Consider the following 18,563-nt stretch of genomic DNA (forward strand, 5'->3'; position numbering starts at 1 on the left):
AGCCCCGTTATTACGTTAGCATGAACCAAAGCTACTCACGAATGAAACCCAGTTACACTCCAATCATGTTCACATTGAGCTTAAAGAACAACAGCCACACGCAGGTTAGAGTGATTGTTAAATCAAGTAATTTTGCATTAAATTAGATACTATGGAGCTATATTCAGCTCGGGAAGGTATTTGTAAAAGTTGTTCATCGCACAGTACAAATCTTCACGCAGCTTCATGCCGTGGTGTTGTGGCTAAAGCGATAACTAGCCTGAAGGATATACGGGTCACCACCAGGTTCGTAAATTTGCTTGCTAGAGCGTCCCCATTCCGGCTGATTGATGGCGTCAATCCAGTCTTCAACCTCCATGACGACACAGCCATACTGGGGAATGATGCGCGGGAAATATTCCTTATCATCAAGGCCCTGACTCGTCTTGAGCGCCATGGACCCGTTCTGTCCGTTGCAAGAGTACATCTGGAAGGCTTCTTGGTCGGAGTATACGTCAACTTGGATGCCTGACCAGGCCGACTGCAGGCGGGCGACGAAGCCGTCAGTTCGCCAGTCGTAGGGGCCGTTCTGGGCGCGGTTGACGAGCCAGCAAGTGTCTAGTCCAGAAAGTTAGCATGCAGGAGATTCATGATATTAGGACAGGGGGGTTGAACGCACCATAACCTGTACAGTTGAAGCCGCAATTGCCGTCGAGTTCTGGGTTGCCAAAACTGGCACCAATTTGTTTGGGTCCGCTCCAGAAGTCGTTCACAGACCCTGGCTGGTTGGCAAGGATGTCCCCCGTCGGAATAAGGATGTTGTCGACCCCAACTCGCTGACCACTGTAGGGCATATAGAAGGTGTGATTCAGAGCCGTGTTGGTCTCGTTGTTACTAAACCCATCGAGGTTCCAGTATGTGTGACTGCTAAGCATGATGGGAGTTTTCTTGGTCGTTGCAAGAGCCACCATCTTGAAGTCCCAAGTCCAGTCGTGGACGGTGTAAGTGACGTATGAAACCACTTCTCCCGGGAAGCCTTGCTCGCCATCAGGGTCGACGATCGAGAATGTGATGCTGTCGTTGGCATGAGCAACGACGGTGAAGTTCCGGTAGTCCCAACCGTTGTGGCCACCGTGAAGAGTATCTGCGCCATCCGGAGCCTCAGCTGTGGGGTTCTCGTTGGCATTCACTTTGTATGAAACTCCATCAATTTCGAAGGTACTGTTCTTGATGCGGTTGGCGTATCGACCCGGGACACTGCCGAAGTGGGGGTGCTGCTTGTCGATTTCGTAGTAACTGGCATTGTCAAAGCCAGCAACAATATCTCGTTGAATCCCCCATGCATCGTTGATCAGGAGTTTGGCAATTGACGCGCCATAAGGAATGAAGGCGGCGGCGAGCCCCTCGCTGTAGATCCAGTAGAAGCCATGCTCATCCGGGGCGAGACTTGAGGAGGCATTGCTGCTTCCTGTGCCTCCATACGACTGAGCGGCAGTAATTGGGAGCAGAAACGTTCCCAATGCAGCAAGACAAGCTTTCACACGCATTGTAGTGAAGGTGTGGTCGGTTGCGCTAGAGCAGTAGAACAGTATTTGATAGTTAAAATAATTCACTGAGAATCGCAAATATCCAAGATTGCATGCAACAACGACACTACTTATATGAAGGAACCGTGGGCAGAACCCCTAGTCAGCCACAGCTTGGAACAGTTTGACAACGAAAATAAGCAGCCATAACCGCAAACAAGGGAATGCGGAAAATAATATTAGCTTAAGCTCACAGGTCTAGAAAATGGATACAAGTGGATCGGCAAGCTACCCCGCTTCGCGAAGTTCGAAGTTGGGGTAACGACATAACAAAGACACATCATATGCATCTGGTAAGCAAGCGATAGTCGGTGAGTGTTTGGTTTAAATTGGAGAATATTTGGCGTAACTTGACAGATACAGAAGGTCGGCTTGAACTTGGAGGACTTCCACTTAAAAACCAAGCGCTGATTCGCTCGCAAAGTGCTGTGCGACTGTACCGTCTGGTTCCCATGATCAGTCGCACTCGATGCCTTGCTTGCAGGGCGAATGCTTGATGGGACCAAATGACCGGTTGCGTAAACCCTGCAGCTAACACTGGTCCCAATGGCTCGTCGCCAGGATGTGACGGTCTTCCCGGATATTTGTCGTTGGTCACAATCCTCATCTCAGGAGTCCTCGGCTGAGGTGAGACAATGACGATCGTCATTGAACATTAGCTCTACCGTGTTCGTGTGCCTTACATAAAGAAACGACGCATTCCTACGCTGTGCCATAATGCACCGCTTGGGTCCAATGGTATTTCTAGGGCCACGAAGAGACGTTCAGAGGGTCATTCGAGAAAAATAAATAAAAAAGAAATAAGCGTCAAAGCCAGGGAGGAGTCGACGTGTGTTGTTTCCATGCGGAGAAACCCGAGAACGAAGACTGACGAGGGGAACTTCGAATCAAACATGTCGTCACACTCGGCACGCAAACAAGCAAGCACCGTAATTGGAGCGGGAGAAGTTACATTCGCCCACCAACCCATGCCTATGGAAGCTGAGCAAGGGCCCCTGTAAAACTGGCACCGGGGGGATATCCCCTCCAGTGCGGGGTAGAGCCATGACACCCAATTGGCGGCTTCACCCCAACCCCAGAATCCTTCGAGCTTCCCCATCTTCTCGGGTTGGGAATAAACCAGCGTGGCTGGGGACAGGCGGGGGAATTGTGATGCGAGAAGACCAAGACGGCTGTAATTCACCCACTCAGGATTGTTTGTCCCATTGACTTTTGTGGAGAGAAAATTGTTCGGTATTTGTCTACAAGTCGGAACACCAATCCAGAGCTTGTGCCCGCACCTGGCAAGAGCACAAAACATGGTACACACATGTTTCCGCAACAAGGCTGAGCCGAATTGCTGTCGATTGCAGGTTGTTATATGCAGGTGGATGGCTCATGTGGTGTAGAGCCGTGGATTTCGCCGGAGCTAGCCATGTACCCGAGAGTCTCGACATTGGACGTCAGGCAATGGATCAACTAATGGAATAATACATGCGATTTCGCCTTGTTGGGTGTAGTCCGTTTGTATGAATACAAAGAGGACGAAAGGTGCAATGAATACCGAGGTTGGGGGCCCATAGAAACACAAGGGCTCTACAAGGCCAGCAGCTGTGGCTTGGGCACCTTGTGATATCACCTCGGCCCTGTTGTCACACGGAGGCAATACCAGAACATCATCATAATCGCACTTGTCAATTGTTGCTTCACAAGGATACTCGAGCGAACAATATTAACAGGGAACAACGTATAGAATTGCTTCACTATCTCCCATTGCAGTAATCAGAAGGTTGTTGCTACCAGTCTCGCCAACGAAATAACGTATACTCAATGGTTTGTCCTTTACGCATCGATGAGGTTCTCCTCTCGATCCTCCGGGTGTGTCGTCTTCGGCTTCGCTGTACTCTCAGCCTCCTTACCCTTTCTTTGGTAGAACTCCTGGATGATCTTGGCGGGGATACGGTTCAGCAGTTCCTTGGGGTAGATTCTGAGCAGGCTCCAAGCCAGGTCGAGAGATTCGATGATGGTTCTCGACTCGTATGCACCCTGAGTGACGAAGCTGCGCTCGAATTTTTCTAAGAATTCGAGGGACAACTTGTCCTCAGCAGACAAGGCCTCCTCACCAACGACAGCCTTCATGGCTGCAGCATCACGTCCAATAGCGTACTTGGCGTACAGCTGGTTCGATACATCTCCGTGGTCCTTTCGGGTCATGCCCTCACCGATGGCAGACTTCATGAGACGAGAAAGCGACGGAAGGACATTGACAGGCGGGTAGATGCCACGATTGTGAAGTTGTCGGTCGACGAAGATTTGACCCTCCGTGATGTAGCCCGTCAAATCAGGGATGGGGTGCGTGATGTCATCATTGGGCATGGTCAGAATAGGAATCTGGGTGATGGAGCCATTTCTTCCTTCGACACGGCCAGCTCGTTCGTAGATGGTGGACAAATCAGTGTACATGTAACCGGGGAAACCACGCCGACCAGGGACTTCTTCTCGTGCTGCCGAAACTTCTCGTAGAGCATCACAGTAGGCAGACAGATCAGTAAGGATAACCAACACATGCTTCTCGAGCTGGTAGGCATAGTACTCGGCGGTGGTAAGAGCGAGACGAGGAGTGATAATACGTTCGATACTGAATGGTGTTAGCAGGATCCTATCACCGAGTGCAGGAAGAAAACGTACGTGGGGTCGTTTGCAAGGTTGAGAAATAGCGTAACACGCTCCAAACTGCCGTTCTCCTCAAAGTCGCGAGTGAAGAATCTCGCAGTTTCCAAGTTGACACCCATGGCGGCAAAGACGATGGAGAAGTTCTCCTCGTGGTTATCATGTACACCCTTGTTCGTCACACCCTGTTTCTGGTGCTGCTTGACGAGACCGGCCTGTCGGCAAATCTGGGCAGCGATTTCGTTGTGTGGTAGACCGGCGGCAGAGAAGATGGGGATCTTTTGGCCACGGGCAATCGAGTTCATGGTGTCGATGGTCGAGATACCGGTCGAGATCATTTCTTCGGGGTAGACCTAGAGGGAGTCAGCCTCAGCAATACAGGAGGGCTAAAAAGGCACATACTCTCGAGAAGGGGTTAATGGGACTGCCGTTGATGTCAAGGTAGTCCTCGGCCAAGACCTTGGGGCCCTTGTCAATGGCCCGTCCTGATCCATCGAAGATACGCCCCAACATGTCCTCTGAGACACCAAGCTTCAAACTTTCTCCTGTGAACTCGACCTTTGTCTTCTTGACATCGATACCGGATGTACCTTCAAACACCTGCACGACGGCGCGGTTGCCTGCATCATACCTCATCAGCGGGGTGAGACTAAGCGTCGTCAAGAGGAAGACGTCGTACCTCGAGCCTCCAGGACCTGCCCAGATCTCTCTGTCCCATCAGGGAGAGTGAGGGTCACGATCTCATTGTATCGGGGGAACTTGACATTGTCAAGAATGACCAGAGGTCCGTTGACACCACCGACGGTGTTGTATCGGATTCTGGGTATGATGGAATATGACGACGACTCTCGAGGGTCCGCCATGGCTGCACTTAGTGTATTTGTAGGTATTTGGAGTGATGGTGGAGCTCGAGGCTCTTTGGTGTCGTCGTAGGAGGCGGCTGCGGCAATTCCAAGATGTCGTAGGCTAGAATGTTAGTATGAAGCTGGTCTTTGGGGCTCCAAAGAGCATTGACATTGCTTGGCCAAGCCCTGAGCGCGCTACTTCTGATTTGGGAAATCAGCTACGATAAAGGCCCCGCCAAGTGCAATCGGCAAATCACATGACATCCTTCTGCTCTTACCTGGGACGACGACATATCTACGCTAAGTTTTTATCTTAGAGGTGAAATTTTCGCAAAATGTAAAATTAATAATGGAGCGAACTGAGATTTGGAAGACATAGGTTCCTAAGATTTCAGAATGACCGGGAGACTTTCGGGAAACTGACATGCAGCCAAACCAAGACAAATGCACACCCGTAGACCAGTTCCACAGGAAAGAGCCACCAAGGCTAGACCCGCACATATACATAAACCTCAGGGTACCCACTAGGCCTCTATTATAGCAACGCAGCTACCGAGTAATCAGGAAATGGCGAAGTTGAATTAAGCGGGTTTCATGATGTAATTCCCAAACAATCCTATTCCTGCAGTCTACTCAGTGCTCAAGAGATGAGATTAGACGTCAACGGATGCAATAACTTTCAAGTATAAGACTGCAGCTTGGCAGTCATTCTCAACTTCAATATGTCTATCTCATGACCAGACATATCATTTGACTTGAGTTCTACAGATAGAATCCTTCAAATCGTCCTCAAATATGAAATATGTTTGCCGGACAAGTTGAAACCTCCCGGGCCCAGCGATTTCGCGAAACATGCACTTCCCACCGTCCATCACCGCCTCAATAGCTTCCACATGCGCTTTATCGAAATCCCTCCTTACGGCAACGCAATCACCGTACATCACACAATTCACCAAGTCCCGCAACATGCGGCAGAGAAACAGAATGTAGACCTTAACCTGGCCTTCACAATAATTCGTTTTCCCGCTGACACCGGCTCGCATCCGAGGATCTGGATAACAATCTGGACCTCTGTGGCATCCTCTAGAGGTATGAACAAGGTTGGTTCTGCCCGGAACAAATTGTAACCGAGACCGAGTTCCCAGTCTGTGGTAAAGCTCCGGGCTAAACACGGCGCTGACATGATAATATCGATGCACTCCGACCGCAGAAACCGTAGCCCGTCTCAAATCTTGCACTTCATGAGACGCTGCGTTGTAAAAATAGGAGATAATCCGACGCAGTGGCGTCCTACACGAGAAGTTGTCTCGTCAAGTTGACCCCTATGTTCACCCCAAGAATTGGGTGCCGTCAGATAGTCGCATCCCCGCCAAAGTAACTACGCTCCCTGTTCCTAGTTACGCTGTCTTCGTATCCCAGAAATGTGCCGTTCTGTGGCGTCAACGTAATGCAAATCGTTCTTCATGGTTGAATCAAGTCCACTGCAATCGGGGTTCTCGGTCTTGGTCGGGGTGAATTCGTTAGATGTAACCACCACTCTTCAATGCAACAACGCGGGAACTCCGACAAGCTTGTGTGATTATTGGGGGACGGTAGCAATGATGTTGCTCTTCTGGGTGCCTCTGGCAGACTTCGTTGGGGTTGGCCATGAACACCCAGAGTTTTCAAATCTTTGGCGGAAAATCCCGTAAAGCAAGCCATTGACACTGTGAAGGGGCGTTTTGGTCGTAGGCAGCGCAGGTCGTTGGGCTTCGCTACCGAACAAAGTAGACAAAAGCGTAGAAGACTTACGCCTTTGTTGGTATGAAGCATCTTGGACCCATGCAAAGGAGGATTAGCTGACCAATCCCATGACCCCTCACCTCTGCATGTATTGTTCGTATTTGCGCTGTCAAGTAGATAGCCCAGACAATGACATGCGGCGTGGTTATAGCTATTTTCACATGTCATATATACACAAGCAATCTGATTTACATACTGTTCTCTTCGAATTTCGCACAGTACTATTGCCAGTCGGTGACACATTGAGGAAAAGATTCTGACCTCTTATTTCGGTGTCGATGCCGCCCTGCGCACACCTAGGACAGCTTTGCCCACTGCAGAGTCATTCGGCTTGCCAATCTCTCCCGTGATCCATGCACCTATATCTGACACACCGTCCAAGTCGACGCCTGTCTCCATACCCAGGCTCTCCAAAAAGTAGACCATGTTCTCCGTGGCCACATTTCCGGTGGCCCCTGGACTGTACGGGCAGCCTCCCAACCCACCAACGGCGCTGTCAAACGTTCTGATGCCGTGTTCTAGAGAGATGGCCGTATTGACGATAGCTTGGCCATAGGTGTCATGGAAATGCATGGCAATGTCCTCGTTGCGGATTCCTGCCGCCGACATACATCGCAGAAGCTCCTTTGTACGAGGAGCAGTACCCATGCCAGTGGTGTCGCCAAGCGATATCTCATCAGCCCCCATCTCAAGTAGAGTCGTAGCAATCTCCGCAACTTTGTGCGGATCGACATCGTAGCCTTCGAAGGGACAGCCCAGAACAACCGAGATGTACGCTCGAACTCGCACGCCCATCTCTTTCGAGCCCTGAATAACATCCCTGAACTTCTCGAGCGAGGTGGCGATGTCACAGTTCAGATTTCTTTTGGAGAATGTCTCAGTGGCCGCAGCGAATACCGCCAGCTCAATCCCCGGTCTTCCGCAGGTATCAGTCCGTGCAAGTGATTCGGCTTCGGTTAGGTATGCGCCTGGGTTCTGCTGGAGTAGAGCCGTGGCATTTTCGAGGCCTTTCGCATTGGGCGCCAGGAAGGAATACGTGATAGGTACCGGTGATGGTATTTTCTGCTTCAAAATGTGTTCTAAGATCTCGCTGGAATTGTTCATCTGTTTGCATCATCGGTCAGTCGCCCAGAATCTTATTGTCTGCTGAAGAGGAGCATACTTGCGGCACCCATTTTGGCGAGACGAACGACCCGGCCTCAATGGATGACAAGCCCGTCTTCGCCAATCTCTCAATCAACTCGATCTTGGTCGCCAGAGTTATCGCCTTCTTTTCGTTCTGCAATCCATCCCTTGGACCAACTTCCACCAGTCTTACATGGTTATTGGATATGGGGTGGGGGTTCCTGACGGCTGAAGCTGTCGCATATGTTCGCAGGGCTTGGTTCCGAATGCTAGGGGCGCAGGCAAGTCGCTGGCGAGCCAGCGGCATCATTGGTCGTAGCGACGCCATTTTGTGCTCATCTCGTCCGGGCGGGAACGCAATGCCCTTTTGTCATTGCAAGCAATTGTCTTTGAAGTCGACAGGGCGACCGGCGTCGAACCGTAAGAGGTTCGATCATGATCCTTGTAGCTCTATAGCTCACGATTGCATAAGTTTGATAATACTGTTTATATGCATAATGTGCGGTTTCCATCGGCTCCGCTAGTGATAACACTGGGGGCCAGGCGACAAGTACTATTGATGTAGTCACTTTGTTTTAACGTGAATGTACACCGAGCTGGCCATTTTCATGCGCCAACGCGACCGGCCAACTTAATCTTTGATTTTCTCAACAACCAATCATGGCAAAGTCATACAACGAAGCAGACTTAATGCTAGCCCTTCAAGCTCTCAAAAATGACCAAAAACTTAGTCTCCGACAAGCGGCAAAAACGTACCAAGTCCCCCGAAGCACCCTCCAAACGCGTAAAAACGCGCCCGAGGCGCTGTGGTATTTGCAACGGGACTGGGCATAATGCGCGAACTTGTAAGATCCCATTGCCATCATCTGGAGAGGAAGATTCAGAGTAGTTTCAATTGATTTACGGCGTTGTGGTTTTACTATCGTAAAATTTCTATGCGAGGTTATGTAAGGGTGGCCAGCTCGGTGTACATTCACGTTACATTAAGTATACTAGACTATCGGCCTTACCCGAATAAAGTATTTATCAAACATCAGCTATCCGAACATCCTAGGATAAGCGAAATAAGCAACTACGGCCTATACTATTAGAGGAGCAGTCAAGAAATTAATCATTCTCTCGAAAGACTGCTTGGGTTAGTCGAAAGAATGTATTTCAGCCTTCGAGCTCTTAAATTAGGGTTGTTTACACATATTGGTTGAGCATAAAGTACTACAGTCAGTTCCGTCGAACTCTGTAAAATGGGGTGGTATACCAAAAGATGGTCGATGCGGTTAAGTGGATGCAAATATTGGCTTCTATGTTATTCTTCATACATAATTTAGAGTTGAGTTAGGAGGACCAATATTAAGTCAGCCAGGGCCTGAAGAAGCTACAAATGGTGTTGCTGTTAAGAATGTTTGAAGTGAATGAATGAATGACTGCTTGCCTTTTTATATTTACCGAAAAAACCACATACGGTTAAATAGACTGCAAAATATGACGTTGAAGGGCAAATAATTGTAGCGTGATCATGCAGCCTGTCCAACAGATCACTTAACGAACCCTTATAACTATTGAGATCTTCAGACCGATTGCGAAGGTTTGGTCCCATAAACACAACCTTGACAAGCCCTCTTGCCCTCTTGGGGCTAAATTGAAGCTATTCCCAACCTTGTCGTTGTCTCTCTTACAGCCTAGTCGACACTTTCACGTACCTCATCCCCAACGACTCGATGACATTCCTAAATAAGTTAATGGCTTTGTAAGTCTGCCAGCCATCATATCAGAGCCTGGCTTGAACAACAGCTCGGCATTCTGTTGATCAACTTCCTAGCGAAGGTAGCGGAATCAGACTCGAATATGCTTTGAACGATTCCTGATTTCATCTCACGGCGATAGTGATAACGGCAGGGAGCCCATCAACACTCAATACTGGACATAAAAGCTAGACAAACCCAAATTCGTCGCGATCTTGGCTGGACTACGATCGATAACGAAAGCGAAGAGGAGATAGCACAAGGGGCGGCATACATTGATCCGCATTCCCGTATGACAGCTCATTGTTAAAATCAGGAAATGTTGACCGAGGGTTCGCATTGGGTTATGGGATCAAGACTGAGAATACCTACGACGTTTTGAAATATGCCCGGGGAAAGTATGGCTCTGGCACACAGCACATAACCCGAACAGGATTTGTATGCTACTATCCAATGAGAGGTTTCATAACATTTCGGGAAAACATAATCGAAAATTAATCTAAATCATGATCTCGTCTTAATATGATGAATGGTTTCAGTAGATTAGAAGATTTACTCTTTCGGACACACTGATTCTATCTCAAGTCGCCGTAACATGAGATTACTCGTTGCATCAGGACTGGTTCTCTTGTCACGTTATGCATGAAGCGAATGTTAAAAGGTTTCATAGCAGGATCCAAGGTGGGGATATATATAAATGGACAGCTCTGCCTGTTGTTGAGTTCCTATCTTTTGTTCTTCCTATAAACTCTTCAGTATCAACACATCAGAAGTAAGAACAGCGCGTAATTTTCATGATCTTCGTAGCTTCGTCGAGGTGCCTAACAAGTCTTGCGTTTTCTGAATCTTCGAGGTCTTCGAAGCCATTCTATTAGATCTGGACCTGCGCAGTCGGCTCGTACCCGCCAAACGAATTAACACATTTTGGCACGATGTCAACGCCTGATCAACTCGAATTTAGCGCGCTTTCTTCTTCTAGGTCGAACCTACCGCCGAGAACCACCATGACCCCCTATTAGTGGACATAGTCCCCCCTTCTGCTTCCAACATCTCCACCTCAGTGCGGAGGAGCCGTTACCGCTGCTCACTTGTCCAGGGGACTGATTAGCTTTGGCCCACGAAACACTTTTCCCTATCGACCACTTTCTAGCAAACCGAGAAGCTTTCGGCCGAGCGATGCCTCCTGGCATCGCATGCTAGTCCACCAATCACCCGCGTATGAGTGCTACTTGATTGTAGGCTTGAGGCACCGCAACGACTTGGTCAGGAACTCCACAAGCAGTGAATGGGACCCTCTCCGCATGCTGGCCTTGACTGGGCTTATCTTCCCCGGCGTCTGTGAGATGGATGAAGAGGAGTGACAGTTTGTTTTCTTCTACTGTGAGCTAACTAAGTGGGGACTCCATCGTAGAGGATCTCATTATGTAGACTTATTGGTCGTTATGGAAAACCGGAGAACCGGAGGAAAACCCTAGCCGAAGTCATGGTAGAAGATTTAAACCCATATAACGGACTGGGCTTGGCGCCAGGGTCGATGAAGAACTGGATAAGAAGCGTGTGGTACCATGCACCTCCCGCGTGATTTAGCATCAGACCTCGCCACTCACGAGAAATCAGTGGCTCAATCAGAACATAGAGCTGGGAGTGAAAGGCTATATAGAGTAATGGTCCATCTCGTCCGGGATTCGACTAGCACATTTGGATGCACCGGGATTCTTTGAGCTGGCTGAAGCCCAAACTGCAGGAAATCCCGTTTCCAAGGACAATAAATAATTGGAGCCAATCATCGACTATAGACTGGCATAGCTACCACATCTAGCTAAACTATTGAAATCGAACAGGATATAGTTGCGTACAGCAATACTATCAGGCCGAATCCCACATATCGGCACGCTGATGTCAGGGTACGGCTAGGCCGAAGGCAATAGTACAGAGTGATGGGGAGTAACGGGCGTCCCTCCTACGTAATACCGGGTGGTCACTGGCGGTCTCAGGCAGGGGTGCCAACGGTGATGCATTGATCTCTGCCCTCTCTATCTTCCTTCGTCTCGACTCCTTACTTATAGCCAGCCGAGGTTCTCTCTTGGATTCTGGATGTTTGCTTCCGTATGTCTGTGTTCCTCCGACTTCGGCCAATATCTTGGACAGCGGCTCCTTATCTGCAACCAAGCGATTCCCTATCCGTTGCAAACGGCTTCAACGGCTCTCTAGCCGCCACAAACGGCTTCCCGGCTCCTCATTCGCCACAAACGGCTTCCTACCTGGTGGAAGCCGGCCCGCCTCGGATGACACTTGTGGCTCTGACAACTCCTTCCCTATCCTACTTCGAGATGGTCCTTATATAGATAGCTAGGCCGCCGCTTGGACCCGGCATAACAGCAGGGTCGGCGATGCCAAGGATCTTGACTCTCGTCATCCCAAAGCTTCACATAGATTGTAATCATGACTCGGGAGTCTTTTGTCCGAAACACCCCTCCGGCGGCCCACCGGTGTCCTGCGTTCAGTGTCCTGACACCCACGGGTGCCTATGGCATTCTGTTCTCTGACAGTTGTCTAACTAGTGTCTCCGGTAAGGTTAGTATTAATAACCAAAGTCCGGAGGATAGTGTAACGGGGTAAGGCCGGACATCAGGGAAATAGGTTACGGGGCTAGGAGAAAGTTTATGTCAGAGGTGGTACCTGCGCAGCCACCACTACTTATTTCCAGACCAACAACACTAGCCTAGCTTTCTTTCCTCACCACAATACATCACTTCTATTGTGTGTCCCTCAACAGGTTATGAGCCCTCACGCTCACGCGCATCACGAATAATTGCATTTCTGAAGCATTATTCGTCATCATCATCATTTCGATCATTTGCACAATTTTCGGCATCTGATTCGACCTTTATTTCGCGAAGTTGGCCTTCGAAGGTCCGCTACGGTAGGTGCACGAATCTGCTGCAACCTGCAGCAGCGTGGTCACTCTCCAACTTCACGGCTTGATCACAACAACAGCATTGAGAACAGTGACTGCACGAGCCTAAATCATTGATTCTGGCCTTGCAGCTCATCACTACACACTTTCCTCGGATTCGTTGATTTCTGCAGTTTTTCCACTTTGTTGGAAGGAACGCGTATCCGACGTCATTACCTTGAAGTGGGTCACGAAAAACTTCGTGCCTGCCTCAAGCTTCAACACTACTTAACATCACACAAAATTGCGTCCATCTGATAACGCAGTGACTTCACGATCGCATCATGGCGACTGAAGCATCTGTACGGCTGGCGCCAATTCCTCAGCTGGAAGGCGAGAAGAACCTCAAACTCTGGCAAGTGCAAGTAACTCAACATGCCGAATACTTTGGCCTCGAAGCCTTCCTCGATGGCACATCAACAGCACCACATGAAAGCGCGCCTTCTGAAGAGAAACTCAGATACAAGCAAAAGCAGATCCACGCTATGTCATTGCTTACTTCAAGCATCGTCAAGGTTCATGAAAAGCTGGAATCAGCAGGATGGGACATGCTTACTGAAAAAGATCCCTCTGTTCTCTACAGTTTGATTCTCAGAACCATTCCCAAAGAGTCCGAGAACAATGTACCAGCAATGTTCTATGAGCTCGTTGGCCTTATGAAAATTCCTGAAGGCCAGAAGCTCGAGAAATGGTCATCTCGACTCAACTATCTTATCAATCGTCTCACTGCCCTACAATGTGGCATGTCCGACAAAGCTCTGACACTGATCGCGCTCAAAGCATTTCAACAACGTTATCCCTTGGTCCATGGTTTTCTTACCAGATCTTTCGAAGAGGGTAATTTGACGTGGAAGAAAATGCAAGAAGAGATCACTCGCAAGGCAAATGAAGAAGCACACAACCCCGAGATCATGTTACAGATCAAAAATAACCAAGGTAATTCAACTCTAGGCTCACAGGCAAATAAAGAGAAGGAAAAGACAAACGACAACCAAGACAAGAAAGGCAAGACGGAACACTGCAATACTTGCAAACGCAAACATCCAACCACTTGGCCTCTCTGTAACTATTGCAAGTTGCACCACACCGGCGACTGTTTTCGACAATTCCCAGAAAAGGCATCTGAACAATGGCGCAAACGTAATATGCCAGACTGGAAGCCTTCATCGAATGAAAATGCCTCAAAAGACGCACTTGATGTCAATACGAATCTTGGCCAACTTTGTCTTCAACCAGATTCAGTAGCGAAGCGTCCAACCAATCTGGGTCTCTTCGGCAATCTAATGTGTTTGCCAGCCAACACAATCTCAACTGATGGTGATGGAACAGATTACCTGACTCGTGACAGCTTCATCAATGACTCTGGTGCTGGAGGACACGTAGTCAATGATTTGAAGTGGTTTACCTCACTACGTCAACTTCCTGAACCAATCTACATGGACACAGCTAATGGTGGCGTTGCTGCTGCCACAGCTGTTGGCACCATTAAGATTCATCCTCAAAGAACTGATAGTAAACAGGTTAATTGGACTATCGGTAGTGTTCTCTATAACGAATCTTCCCCAGTTAACATCATCAGCCCTGGCTTACTGAGGGAAGATGGCATCATTGAAGATGGACATACATCAACTCTTCGCATTCGGGAATCGAATGTTGAACTTGGTAAGATCAACTGGCTCAAAAACGTGAAGGTTATTCCTCTCGTCTGCAAGCCAACAGCTCCCGCAGAGCACCTTCCACTCTTCTCAGCAACAATTGACATACAATTGATGCACGAGCGACTTATGCATGCGAACTACAAGACAGTCAAAAAGGCCTGCGAAGCCGCTGGTCTAAAAGTCACAAAACCAATCAAACCCTGCGAGACTTGTATGCTCTCGAAAGCAAAACAAATCATCCACAGAGATCCGGCTATTCAACCGAGTAGACCACTTGAGATCATCTATTTCGACACTATTCATCATCAACCGCTAGGCCTTACTGGCTGGCGTTACAGCGTTCACTTTACAGATGGGTTTACTGACATGCAGTGGACTCGCTTCACTCGCAAATTGGGTGATATACATGCGGAGATCATTGCCTTCGTTACTCAGGTCGAGCTTCAAACTGGTCTGAAAGTCCAAATATTCCACTCGGATAATGGCAAGGAATTTCTTGGCGATGCAAAGCAAATGGACACATTCGTCACCAAGAAGGGCATTCAATGGCATCGATCTCCTGCTAACACTCACGAACCAAATGGAAGAGCAGAGCGCTCAGTCCAGACTCTCATCACACCAGCTCGTAGCGGCATCATCGGCGGTAACTTGCCCAAGTTTCTCTGGCCGTGGGCTGAAGAGACAGCGGATACGATACATAATCTCCTACCAAATGGAAAAGACAGCCTGTCACCTCGCCAGCGTCTTGGATTCTATCTCAACATGACAGCACAGGTCATTAATGGCAATATTTCCAATCTCATCAAATACGGAGCTGTAGCTTATGTCCACAAGAAAACACCAGCTGATCTTGCCAAAGCTGACAAGGTGGAGCACAGGGCATGGAAGGGCAAGCTCGTCGGCTATGCTGACCTTCGTACCAAACTCTACAAGATCTGGGTTCCCGAGAAGCACCGCGTGATGCGAGTGCGTGACGTTCGTTTTGCGGAGACTTTGGATGATACGCAACAAGATCACGACGCTGACGCTGACTTCATCGTTGAATTCGAAGATGAGAATGCTGACGTTGAATTTTCTGATCTGATAGCTAACCCCGTTGACTACGGAGTCGTCACGCACACAATAACCCAACCATCTACTTTTCCATCCTCTCAACCGGCCGATGATAGGGAAAATCAAGAGACAAAAGGAAATATGCAGCGCGAAGTTGAAAATGATCCACTCTATCCCACACCTGGGCCTGAGCAGATGGCCAGTCCAGCGCCATTGACTCGAACACGCGAAGAATTAAGCTTCGATTCCGATGATACTGATTTAGATGACATCGATGCCGAACATCCCTTAGGTCCCCAGAGTCCTGAGCCGAATCCTGAGCCGAATCCCGAACCGAATCCTAAATCATCGACAACCTCAAATTCACGCCCTCGTCGTGCTGCGGCCAGATCAGTTGCAGATTATCGACATCTCGCTGGCATACGCACATACAACAAGAGAAAGGCAGACCAGTTGTCATTATCTTCGGTCAATTTCTCCAAATCTATCAACAAAACTCGCTATCTTGAGCTCGACGCCAAGATTAGTGATTCCACACATCTATGTCTGTCTGCAATCAAGGTTGAAAAACTCTTGAATCAATCCAAAACCGCATCAGACTTCCCTTCAGCCAAGTCATACAAGGATGCTCGAAAGCAAGAGAAATGGCCGACTTGGAAGTCAGCTTTCGACGATCAGATAAACGAACTGGTATCTCGTAAAGTCTTTGAGCTTTCAGATCTCCCTCCTGGAGCGAAGGCCTTGCCGACGAAGTGGGTAACGGACCAGAAGTTCCATCCAGTTACCAATCAACATTTGAGAAACAGAGCGAGGCTTGTAGCTATGGGGAACTTCGAAGACTCAAGCAGCTTTTCGGTCGAAGAAATGTATGCTGCAGTCGCTAGCCTTACATCTCTCAAAGTGTTTCTCGCTCTTATGGCCACTCTAGGTCTACACGCCGAGCACTGTGATGTAGTAACAGCCTTCTTAAATGCTAAGAAGCCTCAGGACACTCCAGACATCTATGTTCGCCAACCAGAAGGATATGATGACGGCAGTGGACGCGTTTGGCGCCTGAAAGCCGCTCTCTACGGTCTCAAGCGAGCACCAATCTGGTGGTTCAATACCCTTGTTACCGCAATGAAGGAGATTGGATATGAACCTGTCGAAGCCGACCTCTGTCTTTTCAAGAATGATAAGACTGGAGTTATGGTACTTGTCTATGTAGATGATCTTCTGCTTGCGGGTCATCACAAGTCAGACATTACGATCGCTAAGCAGAAACTCGCTGCTTATTTCCGCCTCAAGGAGCTGGGAGATGTGCGAGAGTTTCTCGGCATGCAGATTTCAAGAAATCAAGATGAAAACAAGGTTTTTATCTCACAAGAGAAGTATGCGATGAAGATTCTCACCAAATTCGGCAAATTAGACCTCAAACCTTCTGCTGTGCCCTGGCCATCAGATATCAAAATACCAGCTGTATGGCCTAAGATTCAGCTGGATGACCAATCAAACTACCTCAAACAGACGGCCTCGCTCAACTATCTCAGTATTGGCAGCAGACCAGATATGACCAACACCAACAAGGCACTCTCTGAGGCGCAAAGCAAGCCAACCAAGGTTCATATGGACTTGCTTCAACATCTCTGGAGATATCTCAAAGGACAGCCTAATCTCGGTATTGTTCTCGGCGGAAAGTATCCCATTCATGATCTGAAACTCAATGTCTGGGCTGATGCGGCACACGCTGATGACCTGGCTACTCGAGCGTCAACAGGAGCTCATGTTGTATTCCTCTGCGGTGGTCCGATATATTGGAAGTCCAAGAAGCAGACCCTCGTGGTCATTTCAAGCACCGAAGCTGAATTCATCAATCTCACACCAGCTGGTTTATCCGCTGTTTGGATCTTACGCTTACTACAACAACTTGGGTTTCCCCAAGACACTCCAACTCTTCTCATGACTGACAGTCTCAATGCCAAGTCAATCGTACTTAACCCAAACAATGCAGCCAGAACCAGACATATTGACACAAGGTACAAGTGGATCATAGATCGCGTCCAACGAGGAGATTTCGATATTCAATACGCCAGAACAGGAGAGATGATTGCAGACGGTCTCACGAAGCCGTTAACGAAAGAGAATCATCTGAAATTCGTCCGTCAACTCCGTCTGACGCCGTGTCCTTGGTGATTCTGATTGAGGCGGTGTCAGGTGGCAGAAACGCATATAAAATTGGAAGTCAAGTTGATGAAAAACGGATATTCTGTACGTGTACGTAGCTCTTTTTAGATGACTAGCTCTATTGGCCTGGGGGGGTGTGTCAGAGGTGGTACCTGCGCAGCACCACTACTTATTTCCAGACCAACAACACTAGCCTAGCTTTCTTTCCTCACCACAATACATCACTTCTATTGTGTGTCCCTCAACATATTAAGTACACAAATAGGAGTAAGTAGAAAGTACTACCGTCTATTTAACTTAATAGAGACACTATAAGGGTTGGATACTTGCTAAAGGGGCCTCTACTCTAAGCCTTGGCGTAAATAAGGCTTACGTCTTTCAGTAACGTGAATGTACACCGAGCTGGCCACCCTTACATAACCTCGCATAGAAATTTACTGATAGTAAAACCACAACGCGGTAAATCAATTGAAACTACTCTGAATCTTCCTTCTCCAGAAGATGGCAATGCATGTTACAAGTTCGCGCATTATGCCCAGTCCCGTTGCAAATACCACAGCGCCTCGGGCGCGTTTTTACGCGTTTGGAGGGTGCTTCGGGGGACTTGGTACGTTTTTGCCGCTTGTCGGAGACTAAGTTTTTGGTCATTTTTGAGAGCTTGAAGGGCTAGCATTAAGTCTGCTTCGTTGTATGACTTTGCCATAATTGGTTGTTGAGAAAATCAAACATTAAGTTGGCCGGTCGCGTTGGCGCATGAAAGTGGCCAGCTCGGTGTACATTCACGTTAGTATTTTCTTATTAATATTCTAAAGTTTTAGGAAATCTTTATTAGCTCTAAGCTTTAAAAAGAAGTCTTAGGTATATTTTTGGCCATTACTAGGAATACAGGTAGGGGGTCTAAAGTAGTTTATTAATCTCTATCCTCTTTATTTTCTGTAACGGTATTTACAGCTAGTATGAATCCCTAGGTATGAAGCAAGGTAACACTTATTGGCGTAAGTGTCGTTGTCAATGATGGTCAAGCTCGT

At 48.3% G+C, this 18,563-nt stretch overlaps 3 protein-coding genes across 3 annotated transcripts; all 3 read right to left on the reverse strand.

Annotated features, from left to right (window-relative positions):
- Window positions 1-118: 118 nt before the first annotated feature.
- On the reverse strand, window positions 119-1,717 carry BCR38DRAFT_469844 (aldose 1-epimerase). The gene is made up of 2 exons (XM_040862821.1): window positions 659-1,717; window positions 119-597 (listed from the first exon to the last, which is right to left on the reverse strand). The coding sequence occupies exons 1-2, from the start codon at window positions 1,524-1,526 to the stop codon at window positions 224-226; spliced, it is 1,242 nt and encodes a 413-aa protein (XP_040709507.1). The 5' UTR covers window positions 1,527-1,717; the 3' UTR covers window positions 119-223.
- Window positions 1,718-3,386: 1,669 nt separating this feature from the next.
- BCR38DRAFT_357305 (P-loop containing nucleoside triphosphate hydrolase protein) lies at window positions 3,387-5,077 on the reverse strand (the record flags this gene model as incomplete). The annotated part of the gene is made up of 4 exons (XM_040857094.1): window positions 3,387-4,182; window positions 4,233-4,567; window positions 4,617-4,834; window positions 4,894-5,077. 4 exons carry the CDS (start codon window positions 5,075-5,077, stop codon window positions 3,387-3,389), a joined length of 1,533 nt encoding a protein of 510 aa, XP_040709508.1.
- A 2,028-nt stretch (window positions 5,078-7,105) lies between these two features.
- On the reverse strand, window positions 7,106-8,273 carry BCR38DRAFT_357276 (hydroxymethylglutaryl-CoA lyase; the record flags this gene model as incomplete). Its single annotated transcript, XM_040857092.1, has 2 exons — window positions 7,106-7,945; window positions 8,004-8,273. 2 exons carry the CDS (start codon window positions 8,271-8,273, stop codon window positions 7,106-7,108), a joined length of 1,110 nt encoding a protein of 369 aa, XP_040709509.1.
- Between the last annotated feature and the right edge of the window lie 10,290 nt (window positions 8,274-18,563).

The sequence above is a fragment of the Pseudomassariella vexata genome, assembly GCF_002105095.1.
Source record: "Pseudomassariella vexata strain CBS 129021 chromosome Unknown BCR38scaffold_29, whole genome shotgun sequence".
In the NCBI taxonomy this organism is placed as follows: domain Eukaryota; kingdom Fungi; phylum Ascomycota; class Sordariomycetes; order Amphisphaeriales; family Pseudomassariaceae; genus Pseudomassariella; species Pseudomassariella vexata.